Here is a 21,490-nt window from a genome sequence, read left to right on the forward strand (position 1 = left end):
CATTATGAGAATAAAACCCAGGTTGAAAATACCAGAACTTTTCTTTGCAGGGTTTGCTGAATCTGACTTGAAACACTCATGAGAGTAAAGCTGACAGTAAAGTAAGAGAGGTTTAGGAAAACAATACAGAAATGGTCTTGCATGTGCCACCTTGTACTTAATGCTTCACTAGCTTTTTCTTGACCTATAATTGAAAAATCCCCCTCCTTTGGTCATTTACAAGCTGACTAAGAGAGCTGGCTCTGTGCTGGGGACTGCCCCGGTGTAGGTTGTGGAAAGAAGGATGTTGCACAAACTGCTCAAAATTATGGACAACACCTCCCTACATCTGCATGAACTGCTGGTCTGACGACAAAGTCTCTTCAGTCGGAGACTCCTTCAGCTCAGCTATAGGAAGTCTTTCCTGCCTACTGCAGTAAAAATTTACAATGACTCTGCTCTGGGCAGAAAGAGGAGACCCATTTCTTCTGAATGACAATACACATCTTTCTACTTGCACAGATATAGTCAGAGAGACATACAGTATATTAATGTATTTTTTACTTATATTTATGTATAGTAGCATATTAGTTTAAATGAGTATATATTGTAAATGTGTTAATTGCATTTTTTGTTATTTTTTAAACTTACCTCATGTGTCTTTTGTGTAAGTCTTTTTTTATATATTTATTAATTGTTTCTGTGGTGTATTTTAAGCTGTGGACTTTGCATGTAATTTCATACTACACTGTGGAATGACAATACAGAAATCCTGAATCTTGTACCTTTTTATTTTATGTAAACTGCTGCTATTGCAAAACTGCAATTTCCCTTTGAGGATGAATTAAAATACCTATCTATCCAGCCATCCACCCATCCGTCTGTTGTCATTGCTCTTATTTCCTTGTGTCTGTAGTACTACATTGCTGCACTGGTTTGTATTGGGATCACAGTGTTACCTGTGCCTGGGCCTGGACCAGCTTGGCCTGCAGCTGGTCAATGCAGTGCTGCATTCGCTCTCTGTCTTTCTCTCCCTCATCCCTCTCCTTCTCCAGCTCTTCGTTCTTTCTCCTCAGCTCTCTCATCCCTTCCTCCAGTTTTTCTTTGTGGCTCTTCAGCAACTGGAGGAACTCGTTTGCCCCTTCCACAGGCTGCAGAGAGACATGAAAGTGAAAGAACCTGGGATGAGCGGATGCAGGGAGATGTGATGACAGAGACAGACCACGTTCATTGGAGGCCCGACACCAAGCAAAAAGTGGAAATACACCAAGATGTGAGAGAACACAAGCTGAGGTTTACAAAAGGAGACAGAAGGAATAACTTTATGGATAAGAGCTGTGTTAAATCCAGTAAAGGTAAGATGACCTCTAGATTTATAGTGCCTAATGTAAAACACAGTCCCCCATAACATAGCTGGTGCCAAGTTTATTATTAAAACATTTAATGCTGCATGGTGATTAGCGCCAGGTTTTGTGCTGAGAGTTCACAGGCCAGCCCATACTATTTATCCAAGCAGAAGGTCAGGATTTCAAACCTCTGCCTGAACAAAAGATAAGGTGGGGTGAAGCAAGACACTAGAGGCGTGACGGCCACAGAGGAGGGGTCAGGGATCTGAAAGTGGGATGGAGTGAGCAGGCTCACCTGGCTATTTTCCCTTCCCATTATCTCCCCCCATACCTCCGAGAATGAGGTGGGGGGAGAGGGGAAGGTGCTACCCAAGGAGCTAAGCACACTTGCATCAGCCTGGACACACGGACATACCAGTTAGGTGAAAAACAATCAAATCCATCAAAAGTGAAATCAGAAAGCGCCCAGGATCAACAGCGACTGACCAGGCTGCGAGGTGGCAAGGTCTGTGTGTGTTGATCCGTCTCTTCAACTCTCTTCCTCTCCCGCTGATCAAGAGTCTGAAAGATGCAACAGAAGTAATTGTTTCCAAAGTCCAGTGGAAACAATTCAGAAGCAGAGCATCTATTCTTCAGAAGACAGTATTCTAATGTAGTTTCAGTTTGTTTTTCCAGCACGCTGAACGTTTGCTCGTTTAGATGTAGTAACAGATGCTTTGTGGCTGAAACTTTGTGATAACTAATTTTAAAATCAGTCAGTACAGGCGACAGGCGCTGCTCCTCTGCTGTCACTAATATGATCACAAAATAATGATTTGATCAGCAGTGCAGTGGCTTGAGAATGATTGATGGCATGCAGTACGTATGATTCTTGATCAAATCCCTATATTGTACCTGTTCTGAAGAAACAGAAACATGTGTAAATGAGAACAACTAAACTGTGAGTTTGGCTGTGTTGAGACATAGTATAAGTGATCACAGAGAGCACAAACATTTACCGGGCTGAGACTCAGCCGTGTCTGTTCTAACAGATGTTGGCAGTGATGCATAGTCTTGTGAGAGGACGACAAAGAAGAGATTAGAGAGTAGTAGCGGTCTTCCTTACTCTTTTTTTCCTTCTCTTCCCCTTCATTCTGTCCCTCTCTCTCTTTTTATATTCTACATCAATATGTAGCTCATTAATTACAAATAAAAAGCGAAACACATGAAATCATTAAATTTGACAATAAATATAGTCAATGACATCCATTCACAAGTGTGAATCAAGTCAGGAGGAAAGAGCCTGTGAGAGAGACATCCTGCTGATTGGCCTTTACACTCATTTCATTCCATTGGTAATCTCATAATCTACATTTGCCTGTCACCGCACATTACATGTTTCCAAATATGGTGAAATTACAGAAACTATTACTGTAGCAACAGGACAACTAACCAGTGAAAAATAGGTGAACTAATGTCTGCATACATGTACCAACACAGGGTTACAGAATATAACAGTGGGCAGCTGACCTGTGGTCCGTCCAGCGGTCCGTTCTTTGCCGGGCGCCCCTGCAGGTCTTCAGTCTGGCTGGAGCTGCAGCAGTGGGAGGCTGGTCCGTTCACCATGCCTTGCAAGGAGTGGTTCTCCTGGGCCAGCCTCTCCACCAGGGCCCTGGCCTCCTGGAAACGACAGCTGAGAAATTCTCGTTCCTCTCTTGTCCTCCGCTGCCATCCCTCCATCTCCTCACAGCGTTGACGCAAGGCCAGGTTGCTCCGCCGCAAGGCCTCTGGGAGACAGAAGGATAAAGGTAAAAGGACAGGGGGGAGATCAATAATGTCATACAGAGCGTCACACAGGAATTATTTCCTGGATATTCTATAGATTAAACCACTATTGTGATAAGAAACTAGAAGTTTCTCGTGATTGTGATAAGAACTGTAGAAGGTTATTCTGATTTTGTTGTGCAGCTTTTATGTGGTGATTTCTGGGGCTTATAGAGGGACTAGGTAACTTTTGAAAGATTAAATAACACATTGTTCGCACTCTTGCTCTGTTGATGTAAATAAACACTGCGTTTTGTTGCTACAGATATGCTGACTCTTCTTTACGGTTACTCTCTGTGTAAGATGTATTTACCACTATAGTCAAATTTAACACATTCATTATCAGTCATACACATTTCTCAGTTTAATATACTCCAGGGTTTTACAGACTACAGTCTTACATGGTCTTGTTATGACCAGCAGCTTATGGTCGTAGCTTACGTTAGCTAACTTTATATAGACTTATGTAACTGACATTACTGATTGAGTTTGTTGACTTTATGATTATCCTGTGCATGACACTGGACCCCAGCGGCTGCCGAAGGTCAGCCTCTGATAAAAGCGCTTTACAAATGCAGTCTATTTATTTAAAGGCTGCTTTACTGTAACAGAATACAGTTTCCTGAACTTACCTGACAGTTGTACATCAATGAGTGTCATTGTAGACACAGTTTTGTTGTATCCTTCCAACATGTCTACCATTTTATTCCCTCAGTAATGCCCAGCTCCAGCATCAAGTACAGAGATAAACATACTTTGAGTTGAGTATATATTGTTTTATTTCTTTAGCTTATGGGAACACATCATACCTCTGAGCTGCTGGTTGTCACCCAGCAACCTGGTCACCACTTCATTGGCAGCCAGCTCTGGTGGGACCCTCAGGGCCCCTCCACTCTCTTCTCCTGACATGTCCCACTGCATTGGGCCATCAGGCTGGGGCTGCACCATCCCTACAGAAAATCATGCATTATTACTCACTTCACAAATAAAAATACCCATGTTGTGTTGAAGCCTGTGTCCTCGTAGATATGAGTTTCCCTTCAGCTAAACCCAACCAGCTATGTTACCTGCTGCGGGAATCACCATGTTAATGGGGGGACAGACCCGCACCCATCATCACGTACTGACACATGGCATACCGCGCCTCGTTCCCGTTAGCCGACCTGAGGTAGCTACTTTCACTTTCAATTCAATCTCTCGTTCAAATCCCGGTCCATCTCATGTGCGAGGAGGCCGTCTGGCCTGCTGATAAGCTTTAGCAGTGACTCACTCGTGCAGTGTCTCCTCTTTGCGCCGTGTCACCTGCATACAGGTACCGGTGGACGCGAGGAAAACATTACGTCATCCCCAGCACCATCAGGCAAACACCCGAGACACACAGCTTCTTGCATGTATTTGTTTACAGCACAAACAGAAGTAAAACCATTAAAAAAGTCAATTTCAGCTGATGATATGACCACGTGATTTAATTAACGTTAAACGAAGTTGTTTTCTCCTCCGCACCCAGAACAAAACAACACACTGCTAATGTAGGTGCACTAACTCTACGAGATACCAAACTCCTCTTACCCTTTCTTCTTTTTCAGTTATGTTGTCCGGAATAACAGCCAGCTGTCACTCACATACAACTTGTTAGTAACCGTTGCAATTTAGCCAAAGTAAAAGCTACCTGGCTAATGCTATGTAGCTAGCGAATTAGCTTGTGAGCTAGCTATGAGCATTTAGCAAACCAGTAGCTGGGTAACTCTGTTGACTGACATAAACAACGACCCACATCAACGGCCTATGTATCTCCCGAAAGGCATTTTGCCCAGTTTGTAACGTTATCCTAACACACTGTACGTGTTTTACGGCGAGTTGACGTTATCTGTCAAAGCCGAGGCGCCTGTTATTAGCTCAGGAAATATAGATTAACACTGTTCCCCGAGTAAAGCCTGTCAGGCAGCACTTCCTCTCAGGCTGCAAATACTACCTCCGGAATTGTCTACTTTATGTTTCTTATAAATCTGTAACATATTGGGTCACGAGTCATTGCTAAGCGAGGTTTAGAAGTGTTAATTTATACAAGATTCCTTTAGGTGTGTTGATTTTGATCTATAATCCCATATATCATTCGATTCTAAATCTTCATGAGATATATACTATAAAATTTAAATTAATAGCCCGGGCTTTCACTTGTTTCAAATCACTGAACTCACCCTGCCTATATTTGGGACAGGCGTCTATAAGGGACAAGCCTTTAATTCCTTCACCATGCTGGTAAATCTGAATGAATAATCCTTTGGTGCTCAAAGTTTCTGTAAATTGAACAACATAATTGAACTGTGGAGAATCTAACCGATCTAACAATGTGTAGCATGTCCATTTTGACAACAGTTTATACATTTGTATTGGTATGCGCGATCTAAGCAGCTTAGAAGTAGTTCAAGCAGGTGACCCACTGGGTTTTAAGAGGTTTTATACATCCAAAGAACTTCTATAAAAACCAGATCAGATTTCTAATTGAGATCTGCATAAACGTGTAGCCACACCAGGCCTGTAAATGGGACTTGGCTTTTAGGAGCATCTATTGACAGAAATGCAATATCATATCCATAAAAATGTTTTCAGTGGTGTCCAAAGACCTTACACGATGAACCGTTATGTTTTTATTACCTAACAATGACCCAATTCTATCTACATAAAATGCGGGTCCTCATATATGTCCTCTTAATGTTTCTATAGTAGCCCAAACAGACAGACGGCTCTAGAGCGCGTTTCGTCACTATGTTGAATACTTATGAAGAAGAAGTAGTAGTAGTCTGGTTAATTAGAGGTAAGAAGAGAAGTGAAATTTGGACAAATGGAGGACCACACGTATTATTTAGCACAAGAGCTAGCTAGCTGTAGCTTCTCCTACACCCGTGCAAAGGGAGGGATGAGTGGTGAGTGAGCCAATGATTGCAATTTACAACCCTCAAAACTAGATGCCACTAAAACTTTAAAGGAGACCTATTATACTACATTTCCAGGCCTGTATTGTAATTCTATGACTCCTCTATGGTATCTTTGCATGATTCAAAGTTAAAAGAATAAATTTCCTTCTTAAACAGGCCCTTCATGCAGGCCCTTATATCAGCCTCTGTCTAAAACAAGCTGTAGCTTAAAGAGACAGGAGCGTCTCTTGAAGCCCCCCCCCCCCCCCAAAAAAAGTCCCTGTCTTCTGATTGGCAAAGACATTTGGTGTTCGTGTCACAGGTGTTGCCCAATCAGTTGTGACAAGTTTGTAAACACAACCATGTTCAAAAGGCAGTAAAATGCATTGCCCTTTTTTACACAACAGGATGTCCAAGGCACCATTGTTTCCTCTGAACAAAACATTTTTCTACATTTTGTCAGCGCTGGACTCGCGCCAGGCTGTTGTTGTCGCTGGGGTACAGACAGATAGATGTTAGGGGTTGCCAGGCCGCAGGCAAATTACCATATATGTAGTAGAAAAAACTGTTTAAACGGAGAGTTAAGAATGTTTGGCTCAGAAGGAATTTCTTTTAAATGTTTACCTCATTAATTGGAGCTTTGGCCATGTTTAACATTAACATCCAACACTGAAACACTAGGTAAAGATAAGACAGAAAATACATAAAAGAAAAGCATAATAAGTCCTTTAATTTAAGTTTTATGGAGACTCTTCTCTCTGTTTCATTGGCTCTCCTTACATTTTTATTTGCAGTCATAGACGTTTTCTAGCCAAAAACATTGTGTTAAAACTATGAATGCTGTCATTCACTGTCACTTGTTTGTTTATCAAAATAATCTGTACTGTAAAAAAAAAAAGTAGTGAAATGGTATCCGATGTGGACGCTACCTGAGACTCTGAACTCGGGGCACAGCAGCGCACCTCCCTCAGGAAATCCCCTTCCTTCTTCCGCAGTGTGAAATGACGTCAGCGGGCTGCGGCACACAGCGCCTTTGCTGATGTGCGCAAAGTGAAATAAGCTACATGATGCTCTCTGTCCCTGCTGCTGGAGTTATTTTACTATTAGCTTGGATTTATCCAAGTTACGCACTCTATTTCCACATAGGAGAGACGGAGAAAAAATGCTTCATTGAAGAAATTCCAGACGAGACCATGGTTATTGGTGAGTATTTCGTGGGGTCGTTAGCTTGATGTAGCTAACTAGCAGTGCAGGCGAACAGCTGGCTCCGCCAAAAGACGCTGCAGTGAAAACAAAAATGACAAAAAGACTCGACACCTTGAAGAAACGTGTAGTTCATAGTTAAAGCCTGGTTACAAGCCTTATAATCACAAACACTGAGGTTTTCTGGAGGATCTAGTAGCTGCTCGTTAGCCTATAAATTTCGCATTCATTCTTACACCTGAGTTTATGTTTGACATTCAGAATAATAACGTTAACTGAAATATTGTCAGCCTGAAACCAAAAGTGACAATTACACAACCTGCAGAATACAGTTAAATAAAATTGTGTGCTTATATATTTACATTTTTATGTTTACGCTGTACTATCTTTGTATTACATGTAAATATGGGGGATAAACACAAAATATCAAGAGGTCGCCCAGAATTCCTGGTATGATATTTCAAAAATTGAGACAGCGAGATTTGTGTGTCCTATGGAAACACTGGATGAGATTATGTAGCTAAGTTAAGTGGAAAACTACGTAGAATTATGTTTCTGCACTTAGTGTATGCTGGTGTATCACAAACTGCCACTGTAGGCTACATTATGTTGAACGCCTCAATTCGCTATATTAACATTTCTACTAATTATATTCTCATAAATTTTATTCTATAGCTATTTTACTCCTTTGAATGATTGCTGCATGATGTGTGTCTTTGCCGGTCTGACAGGAAAGTACAGGACCCAGCTGTGGGACAAACAGACCAGTTCCTTCCTCCCAGCCACCCCCGGCCTTGGGATGCATGTCGAGATCAAAGACCCAGACACAAAGGTAAGGACAGAGGAGGTGGTATTATAAAACGCACCCACATACGTATAAATTGAATCTAAAGATTTTTCTCTTACAACTCTCCCAGATTATCCTGTCTCGTCAGTATGGGTCAGACGGACGGTTCACCTTCACCTCCCACACTCCCGGGGAACATCAGATCTGTCTGCACTCCAACTCCACCAAGATGGCTCTGTTTGCAGGAGGAAAACTGGTACGAACATAGTTTCTGCTTTGACTCTTATCTGACCAGCACGCTATTTTCCTTCAAAATGTGTCACACAAATGTTTATTACTAACAATGTTACTTTTATTGTTCAGTGTATTCACATTGGGACCTTGACAAATATGTCCTTCATGTTTATGTTTAAACTTAGGGATGTTTTAATAAAGCAAGATTACCCCTTAAACCAGAAAGTTAAGAGACTGTGGAGACTTAACTTTTATCACATTTTGCTTAGGGTTGAAGACTGAAAAAGAAATGAGATAAGATTTGAATGATCTGCACAGGATTCCAGTGAACAAATGTGCTGTTAAATGCACTGCAAATAAAACAAAGCCCATAAACACATTTGATCCAGAGCTGTAGTAAGTTATAGTAGGCAGAGCTATTCTGGGAATCATAGGAGGGCATCTAACGTAATGTCACTCTAGAGTGACTGTTGTTACAATTCTGCAGGAACACGGTGAACGCAAAAATGCTCCACAAAAAAACAAAACGTGGCATTTAAAAAAGAATGAGAATGGCCAATCAAAAAGATAGGACAATAAATCAGAATTAAGGATTAAAGCCTGCAGTGAGAACGCAGCTTAAGTGAAAACTCCTGGTTGACCATGGATATGCAGGACTTATAAATGTTATTTAAATCACAGACACGGAAATCCATCTTAATAAAAAGTGTACCAGATGCACAGGTACAGTCAGGTAATGTTTACCTGCAGCCATAAGGGGGTAAATCTCATCTTTACACAAACCTTCAGGCATATCTTTAGAATAGAGAAAGTGAAAGCTGAAAAATATCAGTACTGACACTCAGTATGGTGTCAATGGGTGTCCTTGACTAAAAAGTCACATCAGAAGTTTCAACATTTATGATACAAAAATTATTATGACATTATTGCAAACAAACAGAATAGTTCACCGCACATCGGCAGCTCTTTGTTAATGGCACCAGCTTCATTCATTTTTGCTTCAATGCTTTTTCCTTATGACATGTTTATTATATGTTGCTCTGTGGCAGTGAACATCATGCCTTTAAATGTCTGTTAATTAATAAATCGCTGTGATCTGATCTATAACCAGACTTGACTTAGTCTGATCATGTAAACTTCGAGTTGGCTTTATGAAACTGCTTAATCCTGGTTAAGCTTTTAGGCTAATTGAAGCTTTTCCACATTTCGTTTATGGAATACTATCAGTCAATAATAAATTGTTTTAATGCCCACAGAATGTAGATTTCAAACATTCTGTTTTCCAATGTTGCAGAGGGTGCATCTGGATATTCAGGTCGGAGAACATACCAACAACTACCCTGAAATTGCAGCAAAGGACAAACTCACCGAGCTGCAGCTGCGAGTCCGACAGCTACTCGACCAAGTTGAACAGATCCAGAAGGAGCAAAACTACCAGAGGGTCAGTGACGTCATGTCTGAGATTGTTCACTACATTTAAGTACACTTGTTATCTATGCCATTAAACCTCTCTAGTGACTTCATTGTGTGTCGTGTCTTCTACAGTATCGTGAGGAGCGGTTTCGCATGACGAGCGAGAGCACCAACCAGCGTGTTCTCTGGTGGTCCATCGCTCAGACACTCATCCTCATCGTCACCGGCATCTGGCAGATGAAGCATCTGAAAAGCTTCTTCGAGGCGAAGAAACTGGTGTAAAGTCTTGTCTGAGCATCGGCAACAACAAACACGAGTATACAGACTTGGAGAGACGCCTGTCAACAGCGCAGAGACATCCAGGAGAAGAAACGTGGTCTTAATATCAGCCAGAAGTGGTACGAGCAAATTCACAGAGGCGGCTGTTTTACAATGTGTTTTACCTTGTAAATGTTTTAGGAAATTGTTATTTTCCATTAGCAAGAACACAGTAGCACATTTCTGTTTCTAGCTTTTGTAGTTGTGTTTTCTTGACAACACTGGACACGTTACTTTTTTTAATCTTCCTGTGCAAGAAGCAGCAGAGACAACAGTAGGGATAGAGATTGTAGGAGTCAATGCCTGAATGTTAAAGCTGTTACAAGTAATAACCGAGTAGTTTATTGATACATGATTTTATGAAGGCCTTTTTTTCTCATTGTTAGTGTTGCACATATTTTTTTCCCAGGTTTTGTAACTCGTAACTAACCACAGGCTTTTAGCCGTATTCATCACTTATGCAGGTACTACACTGGTTCCTCACGTGTCCATTTGATACTGCTTTACTTTATTTAGCATTTATAAGCAGTATATAAAGAGTTAATAGTTGTAAGCAGCTTTGAGGACATCTGTGTTTATTAAAATATTTGTGAAGCATTATAACCTCCCATGAAGCATTCATAACTTGTGAATGAACAGGTAATCACTACTTAACCACATTTTAAGTGTTTATATATTGCTTATAAATGGGAAATGGAGGGTCAAAATAAAGTGATACCATCCATCCTTCGACTAACTGTATATAGTTTCTACCTAGAGTACAGTTTCTTGTACATTTTACCACAGCTAGGTCTGTAGATACAGTTTGTGATACTCGTCTATTAACAGGATTCCTCTGTATGTTGTAAATAACAGGTTATTGACTGTCTTGTTCATTTTCTAATGCCTTTTACACTGATTGAACTGAAGGTCTTTAATTGTGTTTCTTCAGTGTCATAGAACTTATTTATTGAGCAGTCGATGCCTGTGTTTAAATGCTGAGCTTAACCCAACTGTACTCAAATTGTTATTTATCAGCGCTGGACATTTTTATACATTTGGAAGTTCAGTTAATTCAAATTCATAGTGAGGAAGAACTTGTTAGAATTAAAAGGGGATATAGTGAGTCAGTGGTTTCCTATTTTAACTGGGTTGTATTTTTTTTTTTTTTCACAGTCAAAATTTGGATTTGAGTCTTTATTTCCATTTTTTGAAATGATCACTTTGAACATTGCTACGGATTCCAAATGTCACCTCCATGTGCTTAATAAATAAACTTTGGCCAAACGACGGTCTGTCTCTGATGTTATTTGTGCCACTTTGCCCTAACTAGAAGAAATACACAGCAAATGGCAGATGTTTTCAACAGTAAAATTTATTGCTTGGCTTTGGCTTCCCTCATAGCCAGATTCCAAACCAAACAATGCTGCAACCACATGTCTAACCACAAGCTGATCATCCTTTTGTTAATTTTTTTTTTAAAATCATACAATGAAAGCACTCTTCACGGAGACAGAAAAATACACTGACCTTGTGACCTGTTTGAAGAAACCCCTGCACCACCATGATGGCTGCAGTGTAAAACTGCTCAAACAAAATCATCTCTTTGCATAGATTCACTCCCTTCCTTCTCCAACAAAGCGCCCCACCGTACCCATGGACACAAGACTGTTACACAGAAACAAAACACTACTTGGATTTGTTAATATCAAGAATAGAGATTTGACACATTTGGCACACCATACGAAACAATATCAAACGCACAATACTATGTGTCATTATAAAGGGATAAATGATTTATTAAATCAAGTCTTTGTTTCATCTGTCCAACAAAAACGGTACACTGTACTGTGTGGAATTCCTGATCTGTGTGGGACACTGTACACCGTTAAGGAAAGGTAGAAAAGATCACATCAGCACAACAAATCCTCTCTATCGCGTAACTCAAGTGAAATCATTTTCCATATGTCACCATGTTTTCAGTAGTTGTACATTTGTCCAGTAACCTTGTAGGAGAGGTTTCCATGAGAAGGAAGTCAGAGCACTATAGGTTAGTAACACGCTACTTTTAAAAAAGGTAGAACTAGTTCTGTATACTGAATGCCACTTTTTAATGCTTAAAAGAGCAAGAAGGGCAAAAAAGTGAAGAGGATTAGGCAAATACACTTTAAAATTATGCAGGAATTTTGCAATCCTAGCTCCACATGGCTCTGTGGAAATGACCTGCTTCACTGCTCTGTTCAGCTTGAGCGTGAAGTGTTTTTTTTCTTTTCTTAAAAGGTATTTCAGAGGAGAAGAAGCTCTTCTTAGTGTCCAGACACAGTGAGGTGCTGCATCTTCTTGGCGGCCTCTTCTGACACCGTCTTGGCGGATTTCTCCGGGCTGGGCGCCGGACTGGGCGCCGGACTGGGAGCCGGACTGGGGTTTGGAGTGTTCGCTGCACTGTTGGGATAGTCCCTGTTGCCAAATATAATACTGCCCACTCGCACGTTGGTGGAGCCCACCTCAATCTTCAACACATGGGAGCACAGATAAAAACTTAAGTGAACATATTAGACGGCAAGTGAGATTTAACAGCTACTTTAAGGTTTACTACACACGAGAAGCTCAAAATCAAAGAATTGCCGACAGAAATGTCAAATAGGGGAATTTATTTTATTTTTGCTTCCATATTTGTGCTCAGAAATTGTTTATGAATGCTGATAAGAAGTGATACTCACCGCATGTTCAAAATCTGTGGACATACCCATGCTGAGTTCTACCTCCTCCAGAGGCAGCTTCAGACTGTCACACACCTCCTGCCTCCGACTCAGCAGCATCTACCGGAGAAGATACAGAGGGATAGTTAAATGAACATATAAACGCACATCTTCCGTACACCAGTCTTCATTCGGCAGGTTCAACCTGGGGACATTTAGGGTTTGGAAAAAACTCTTAACTTCACTCCAATATTGATTGAATGTATAGTTCACCACAGTACTATTGTGCACGCAGAGTATTCTGTACCTGAAAGTCCGGGTTGGGGCCCAGGGTGAGGTCGTAGCCATAACGGCCGATGGTCATGAGTCCTAAGAAATGCAGGGCGGAGCACTGGGACACGATGTGTTTCACTGTGTTCACCGTCTCCTCTGGTGGCAGCCCATGTTTATCTACAGAAAACATTCAACAAACTGTTTGTGAACAACTGACTTTTGTGTTTGTGCTCAGCTCACCAAAACACCCGAGCAGAAAAAGGTAACACGAACTCTGTTCTCCGCTGGTGTTGATCTGCACCATGATCTTTAACCTCTGTGTGCTGGCTCCTCTGATCCGCTGCCACGAGCTGTTGACCCTGTCGGCTAGTTTCGCAGAGTCTACGGTCTCCACAAGGAACAGGTTTGGCACGCCTGGTAAACAGAAAGACAAGACTCAGTGCAAGGCGTTTAAACATGCAGCCTGAGCAGGACAGGGGACGATCACTCACCCAAGAGTTTGTTGACATTATTCTTCTGCAGATGGCCGATAAAGTGCCACTTGATTTCTGGACATGAGTCTAAAATCTGCATAAGGGAAAAAGAAACACTGTGAATGGTCACAGACTGGGGTGAGGAGTCAAAATAAAATATGTAAACCTACCAGAGGGTCTGAAGCTTTGTCCACAAGTTCATTAACCTGGTGTGGAGATAAACAATTACATTATTTCCCACCTTCCTCTCAGAGTTTTAAGGAGATGCTGTAACACTTGGAGAGATGCACACCAGCAGCGCTCTGTACTCACATAATTTTCTCCAAAGTTACGCTGCCCTTGTCTGTAGGCTTCCACAACCATGTCTGGGGGTTTGGTCTTGCTGACAGCTACCAGGCGGGGCGGCACAGCTGGTAGTGTCTGAGGAAGGACAAAGCAGGCTTATTTTTCATCTGTATCACTGACTGTATCAGCAGAGGAGCTCAGTGTGATGCAGCATGGTAGCTGAGGTATTTTGGCTCTGGCAGAACAGTGACTCAGATGAAACTGGTCCTGGCTGCTGCTATGTTAAGATGCTGTTCCACGTCTCGCAGTCAGCTCCACTAGTAACAAGCCACTGAGAGACATCTGATTGATGTTGTGAAGATGCTGTGCATTCCTACACGCGGTGACCTAGATACCAACCTTGATGCTATTTAAATGGGTGGGGTGGGGGGGGGATGACTTCGTCACTAGTGGACGCGTTTTCACAGAGCTGTGGTGTGAGCAAGCTGATCAAACGCGTGGTCGTGTACTAGCAAACATGCAAAATGTCAATCATAAAACCGTGATTACAGGAACTATTTATTGCGGCAGCGTGCCCATGATAAGCATGATCATCCTGCTCCCACGCGTATTATGCAGCCACTATTAGACCATGCACGGTGTTATGAAGGTGCTGCCACAAGCCCGACTGTCTCCCATCCAAAGGTTGAGGTGTTTGGCAACCTTACATAACGAGTCGTGCCGCCGCAGCGCCACTTTTTCGGAGCCCGAGAGTTGAGTGACAGCAGCGGCGCTCTTGAGGGGAGCTTCCCGGGCTGCAGTTACCTTGGGCCGCCGTGCCGCCGCCTGGTTCACCCGCTCCACGACCGAGCGAAGCGCCTTCCCAACCTCCTCCGACATTGCTACTTTCCACATACCGTCAAACTGCTACGACACAGTACGTAAAGAAACGTGTCCGCGTTGACGACATTAGACTGTCAAAATAAAAGTCCACCCGAAGAGGGAGCGTCCCTCAGACAGCGCCCTCTGTTGGTCCCGATAGTCTCCAATGACGTCCAAAGGGAAGTCATCCACTTAAATAAGCACGCCAGGAAATTCTAGTAAAGCTTCAGCAGATTCATCATTGATTCATATTTACGGAGATTTTGTGTTGAATTTGTATTTCACGTTCATAAATGTACTTTTCCTCTATGAGGTTGTACATTATATAAATTTAAATTAATTTCTAAATCCAATAACAAAAAGGATGTGAAAACTGGACCTCTCTAAATATCCTTACATAATTTAGACTACCCCTGGCAATGTTATTTGTGTCTTTTTACACACCTATATCCTGTTCTGTATGTACACTATATTCCCCTTCTTGCTCTAAAGATTTTTGAGGGAAAAATCCATGTTTATAACCTTCCCCCTACCATAATTCTGGTTTTACCTACTCAAAAGTTTTGTTAATATAGCTGGAAAAATAAATAGCTAAATTTTTTAGTGTCTAAAGGGCAACACATTTAAGTTGTGTTGTATTTTCAATTTTACTCTTTGCTCATATTAATGTTGTAAGTGTCCCTTCAAATCATCTATGAACACTTAAACAATTGTTTGCCTCCCAATCAATTTGGAGTTTACTCATATGCAGTGAATACTACAAAGGGATTGAATAAAAGGTTTAAAGTGTGTTTGGCTGAATCTAAGTTATCACTATATTGAAGATACATACAGGTGCTGGTCATATAATTAGAATATCATCAAAAAGATGATATATTTCAGTAATTCCATTCAAAAAGTGAAACTTGGATATTCTATTCATTCATTACACACAGACTGATATATTTCAAATGTGTTTTTCATTTAATTGTGATGATTAAAACCGACAACTAGTGAAAATTCCAAATTCAGTAACCCCCGAAAATTAGAATATTACTGAAGACCAATACAAAAAAGGAATTTTAGAAATGTTGGCCAACTGAAACGTATGAACATGAAAAGTATGAGCATGTACAGCACTCAATACTTAGTTGGGGCTCCTTTTGCCTGAATTACTGCAGCAATGCGGCGTGGCATGGAGTCCATCAGTCTGTGGCACTGCTCAGGTGTTATGAGAGCCCAGGTTGCTCTGATAGTGGCCTTCAGCTCTTCTGCATTGTTGGGTCTGACGAATCGCATCTTCCTCTTCACAATACCCCATAGATTTTCTATAGGGTTAAGGTCAGGCGAGTTTGCTGGCCAATTAAGAACAGGGATACCGTGATCCTTAAACCAGGTACTGGTAGCTTTGGCACTGTGTGCAGGTGCCAAATCCTGTTGGAAAATGAAATCTGCATCTCCATAAAATTGGTCAGCAGCAGGAAGCATGAAGTGCTCTGAAACTTCCTGGTAGACGGCTGCGTTGACCTTGGACCTCAGAAAACACAGTGGACCAACACCAGCAGATGACATGGCACCCCAAACCATCACTGTGGAAACTTTACACTGGACTTCAAGCAACGTGGATTCTGAGCCTCTCCTCTCTTCCTCCAGACTCTGGGACCTTGATTTCCAAAGGAAATGCAAAATTTACTTTCATCAGAGAACATAACTTTCGACCACTCAGCAGCAGTCCAGTCCTTTTTGTCTTTAGCCCAGGCGAGACGCTTCTAAAGCTGTGTCTTGTTCAAGAGTGGCCTGACACAAGGAATGCGACAGCTGAAACCCATGTCTTGCATACGTCTGTGCGTGGTGGTTCTTGAAGCACTGACTCCAGCTGCAGTCCACTCTTTGTGAATCTCCCCCAAATTTTTGAATGGGTTTTGTTTCACAATCCTCTCCAGGGTGCGGTTATCCCTATTGCTTGTCCACTTTTTTCTACCACATCTTTTCCTTCCCTTCGCCTCTCTATTAATGTGCTTGGACACAGAGCTCTGTGAACAGCCAGCCTCTTTAGCTCTTGATCAGCTGTCAAGTCAGCAGTCTTTTTGGTGATACAATGACCTTTGAGGCAGAAGTGTCACTTATTCAGTGTGAAACATGGTCACAATGTTCCCTTCTGTTCCTGAGTTAGGGTGTTGAACAACAGCCAAAACGGGTTTTCTAGGACATTATGTCACAATGTTGACCTTTCTGATATAAAAGGTCATCACCCGGTCAATAGTTACCTATAAAATAAAAATACTTTGGTTGAGTGGAGCTCCATGAGTTTATAAATTGCAAAACAAACCACTCAACCAATCAAATGTTCGACCACATTCTCATATTTAGGTTCATACTGTTGTTACCAAACAAAGCCAGAGGCTGCAGTAACATTTGTCAGTAACCTGTGATATGGTAGTAATACACTGTATATGCTAAACTTAATGCACAAACACAAATACAAAAGAAAAACAGATTTATTCACAAGATCACACATTCCAAAATTGTCCAAAGAAAACATCCCGATCAAGGGAAGTTAAATGAAGACATAAGACGACATGTTACAATTCAAAGAAACACATATGCTTCGCCTCGTTCAAACTAAGTAGTAACTAAAATGGATAGATGGTAAAAAGGGCGTGGGTGATTCGGCTGCCTCTCCTCTTATACTCTCTCCAAGGCCTCCAACATTATGATGCTGTTTCCCCTGATGACCTGTGAGAAATGAGACCACAGAGTTAACACACTGCATTTTTAAAGCAGACTTATTAAAAGGTTTCAGTGTGAAACTGAGATAAGAAAGGCAAATAAAACTGTGAGGCTGGCGCTACTTCTGTTTTACGTGCCATAGGTACAGTGCTGCTAACCTCTGAGTGCAGCCAAAAGCTGGGTGACCTACACAACACTGTGCCGGAACATATTGTGTGTAAACAGATCAAGGAGTGAAGCTGCTGCCCTGCTATCATGCTGCTTTCACTACACCTTCTGTGTAGATGTAGTGCAAGTATATCTGTGTTTCCTGCTTTGACAAAGTTAAAAAGGTCTGCTGTGAAAATGGCACATTTCCAGAAATGAAACAATGAGAGCTGTCAGAACTAACATGAGAGCTATCTGTGTAGAAAAGTGGTTCTTAATGCTGCTATAATATATCCTATATTCTTCTAAATGTCAACAAATCCAAGGAAAAGACCCAGACTAACGAGTAGATCCTTAGTATCTTTTAACAAGTGTAGCCTGGATCACAGCTTGATATCTTGTCCTCCTCTGAGACATAAAGTCTCCACTGTTGATCAAAAACTATTAAAACACATCAATGAGACTCTGCTGCACTAGGTGACATGTTCCTTCATTACTATGAACCCACACTGTAGTTTATTCTGACTCAGTCCCACATGCACCATCCGGCTGCCACAAATACTCAGAGCTCCACATGTGGATTCATCCACCGCAGAAAATAGTCCCCAACAAATGTTACAAATTTATGTAACGTTTTCTAAAAATGGTAAACTGCATCTCTTTGCTAAGAGCTGACCCATGTAAAATATACACCCCCCATGGGATAGTATAGGGCATAGAAGCATAAAGTAGTGTGTGTACCCCCCCCCCCATTGTGTGAATTACAACATAGAGCACCCAAATAAAGAATAAATAGACACAGCCTTGTTCTTTTCATGGGATTTGCTGACAATAAGAAAAATAATAAGTTAAGTCAGTCAATGTACTGACCACCATGCCAATGGCATTCTGTTGTCCTCCCGGGCCCATCTCCAGAGAGTCATCCAGCACCATGTTCATAAAGGGGTCAAACCCTCGCAGGATGCCCTGCACATGTCTGCCTCCATTCAACTTCACTAAAGGACAAAAGAAATCAGATTAATTTTGTTGCAAAAATACACTTCACTGTCAAAGGATTGCCTCTTGGGCTGTTTTTGCTTTATGTTAGTTGGGATTTCTAACCATCGATTAGCGTTTGACTGTTTCCTATCCTGACTGTAGGTTACAGTGAGTATCTATTATTTTTCTATGAATTGGAAACACCAATTTCTGTGTCCATCTTCTCTCTCATGTACGTTTTTATATGAGCAAATGGCATTTATACAAATACAACAGTACAGATCTGTTTACACAGCCATATCGACATGCAGTAAATGGTCACAACATAAAGTGATCTTTTTTCTTCTTTAATTGTAATGAACTTGTATAAATAAGGTTGCAACATTAACGAATATTAAATAAGAAAAAAAAAAGGCCAATTAGAATAAAAATAAATACAGGAAAAATGTAATAAATGCCACACAAGAAGAACAGGTCGATACCACCCTATCCCACTACTCAGATGATGTCAGAGGGGAAATATTACTCTTGGGTCACATGTTCAAGATAAAGAGTGAGAGATGTCCAAATCATGTCAAAATGAGGAAGTTTGTCCACAAGAGTATATCTTATTCTTTCTAAGTAAGGTCACTAAGCAACATCTTTGTGGTGGGGACTTCTTTCCCAATGTGTACAAGCAGTTTTTTTTTGTCTGTGTTCATCTTTACGGTGAGAGCATCACACTGCAGCCAGCCACAGAGGTTTCCTTCATCACATGCCACTACACACATAATATACAGTACAGTTGTTTATCAAACAGCGTAAGAGCAATTTATTTTTCCTTTGTTAGTTTTAACTCAACTCTGACTGGGAACCATTAAGCAATGACAGCATGTAGCACTTAATACTGTTGTTATAATCTTGACCAGGGTAGCATGTCTAAGACTGGGGGATAATGGTTACATTTGCTTCTACCATATTTTGCATCCTTCCCTACAACCAGGAAGTAAAATCCTAACTTGAGGCTTAGCCAGGATCACTGGTTGGGATTAAAATGTGTAGCCGCTACACTTCTTTACAAGTGTACTTTTTATTTGTCAACATACACATGTATGTTGCGATATTCATCCTCTGCATTTAACCCATCCTTCAAGGGAGCAGTGGGCAGCTACTGTGCAGCACCAGGGGTCCAACTCCAGATCTTACGTCAGTGTCTGGTCAACACACTGACTGAAGAAACCCAACATGTTTTTGACTATGGCTTCACATAATAGTATCTGCACTGTAAACTTTCAAGACTTAATGTGCAATATTCTCTATTCTCTCTACTGCAGTTATTATTACTACTTTTTATCATTACAATTCTGCCACATTCTATAAAATTTTGCCAAGCTCTTATTTTGAAATTTATTTTAAGATCGTATACTGCGTTATATTCTACTTACCAACTTTCTATTATTATTATTTATCTTCCTTATACCTTAGTTTGCAATGTGAGCAACTGTACTGGGGATAATAAAGTATTTCCGATTCTGATTCTCAAACCAACGATCCTGGTTAAGATAACTGGTTTGAGAGGATGTGGCTAATTTAACTTTGTTGTAAACGTGATTTCAGTGTGTAATACACAACAGGAGGATATATTAGGATATCACCATGTTTAACTAAGATAACATTTAACGGAGATGTAAATTACGTATGTTAGTTAAGGTTAGTGTCAACACCCCAGAAGTCACACTGACACATCTGAAACAACCAGTTCATTTGTGCTTTACTCAGCTTTTAGGTTTACTCACACGAAAGCTTCTTGTCCATAAACCTGAAGAAAGAAAAATAACATTAGCTTAAGTTACAGAGCACATCATACATAAACCAGTCAGCCAGGCTAGCTAATGTTAGCTTGTTCGCGTTACAAACAATGAAGCAGTAAGAGTTCGGTCATTTAGAAAACAAAGCGGAAGACGACTTTATTCAAACACGCTCTTACAGCAACTTACTTCTTGAGCTCGGGTGGATGTGCTTTGCTCATGTTGTCTTTATTCTGTAAACGCCGACAGAGCCGCTCGTATGATTTTCGTTTAACAAAACCGCGGAAGGAAAACGTGCGCCGAGAGACCGGAAGTTCACCGGTGAACGTTCATCACGCTCTTTAAGCTGCTACGTCTCGCACAGCGCCGCCACGCGGCCAGGAGGAGCAACAGGCGGTTTTATATATATATATATATATATATATATATATATATATATATATATATATATATATATATACACACACACATATATATATATATACACACATATATATATACACATATATATATATATACATACATACATATATATATACATATATACACACATATATACACACATATACACATATATATATATATATATATATGTTGTTCATGAGAAAACAAACATTTCTGCAACGAGTGGGACTACGTTTTGTTCCATTATACTTAACAGCAAAACATTTTATTTTTTAATATGGAGGGAAACATCTTTGCTAAAAGGGCTGCTATCCACTAGACAATCATCATTGTCATTCTGCTGTAGCTTATGCCAGTTGTTTTAAACATGTAATCAAATCAACAAACAGTGTAATGAACTGTGCAGATGGTGTTTGTTGCAGTAGGGCTGGGCAAAAATATTAGCATGATAAAAACGTGTCATGCTCTTCGATATCGATCATTATCACGATAAATGGCAAATCATTATTTCTTTCAAGTTTAAAGGCTGATATTTGCTCCTGAGTGAAAAGTGAAGAAACAAGGTTAATTGTGTGATTAAACTACTCTTTATGGGCCGAACATGACAAACACTTGATGCCAAACAGTGGATTACTTCACAAATCTGAGGTAGAACATTAAAAACGATTATGATAAATTAAACAACAAAACATATCTTGATAGAAAATCTAAGTGCTAATTTGTTTGTGATTAAACTGAATTAAATTAAATATTTATTGATGACATATTAAACATTTGTTCTATTGTTGAGGAAAATTATATTGCAATAATTAGTTTTATTACCCAGCCCTTCGTTGCAGAGAAAGCAATTTCATGTGAAGTGCTCAGAACCTTACCCAGTTTACCAGTTACCATCT

General features: G+C 40.7%; 4 protein-coding genes across 4 annotated transcripts; 1 reads left to right on the forward strand and 3 right to left on the reverse strand.

The window, feature by feature from the left end:
• Positions 1 to 938: 938 nt before the first annotated feature.
• LOC119905773 (NF-kappa-B essential modulator-like) lies at positions 939 to 5,071 on the reverse strand (the record flags this gene model as incomplete). The annotated part of the gene is given in 6 exon segments (XM_038723088.1): positions 939 to 1,130; positions 1,621 to 1,722; positions 1,812 to 1,886; positions 2,835 to 3,091; positions 3,938 to 4,078; positions 4,196 to 5,071. Coding segments are annotated over 6 exon segments (786 nt in total), but the record flags the coding sequence as incomplete, so codon positions are not given.
• Positions 5,072 to 7,155: 2,084 nt separating this feature from the next.
• Positions 7,156 to 11,265, forward strand: tmed4 (transmembrane p24 trafficking protein 4; the record flags this gene model as incomplete). The annotated part of the gene is given in 5 exon segments (XM_038723090.1): positions 7,156 to 7,246; positions 7,978 to 8,078; positions 8,164 to 8,289; positions 9,562 to 9,708; positions 9,813 to 11,265. Coding segments are annotated over 5 exon segments (615 nt in total), but the record flags the coding sequence as incomplete, so codon positions are not given.
• A 478-nt stretch (positions 11,266 to 11,743) lies between these two features.
• Positions 11,744 to 14,667, reverse strand: LOC119905774 (pyridoxal phosphate binding protein). The gene is made up of 8 exons (XM_038723089.1): positions 14,512 to 14,667; positions 13,735 to 13,842; positions 13,593 to 13,628; positions 13,441 to 13,516; positions 13,223 to 13,363; positions 12,984 to 13,126; positions 12,698 to 12,796; positions 11,744 to 12,487 (listed from the first exon to the last, which is right to left on the reverse strand). The coding sequence occupies exons 1-8, from the start codon at positions 14,599 to 14,601 to the stop codon at positions 12,284 to 12,286; spliced, it is 897 nt and encodes a 298-aa protein (XP_038579017.1). The 5' UTR covers positions 14,602 to 14,667; the 3' UTR covers positions 11,744 to 12,283.
• A 2,360-nt stretch (positions 14,668 to 17,027) lies between these two features.
• snrpg (small nuclear ribonucleoprotein polypeptide G) lies at positions 17,028 to 20,522 on the reverse strand. Its single transcript, XM_038723769.1, has 4 exons — positions 20,379 to 20,522; positions 20,178 to 20,200; positions 18,295 to 18,419; positions 17,028 to 17,283 (listed from the first exon to the last, which is right to left on the reverse strand). The coding sequence occupies exons 1-4, from the start codon at positions 20,408 to 20,410 to the stop codon at positions 17,233 to 17,235; spliced, it is 231 nt and encodes a 76-aa protein (XP_038579697.1). The 5' UTR covers positions 20,411 to 20,522; the 3' UTR covers positions 17,028 to 17,232.
• Between the last annotated feature and the right edge of the window lie 968 nt (positions 20,523 to 21,490).

The sequence above is a fragment of the Micropterus salmoides genome, unplaced genomic scaffold (genome assembly GCF_014851395.1).
Source record: "Micropterus salmoides isolate LMB-PRFRI ecotype aquatic unplaced genomic scaffold, ASM1485139v1 Ms_hic_scaffold_16, whole genome shotgun sequence".
NCBI classification, from domain to species: Eukaryota; Metazoa; Chordata; class Actinopteri; order Centrarchiformes; family Centrarchidae; genus Micropterus; species Micropterus salmoides.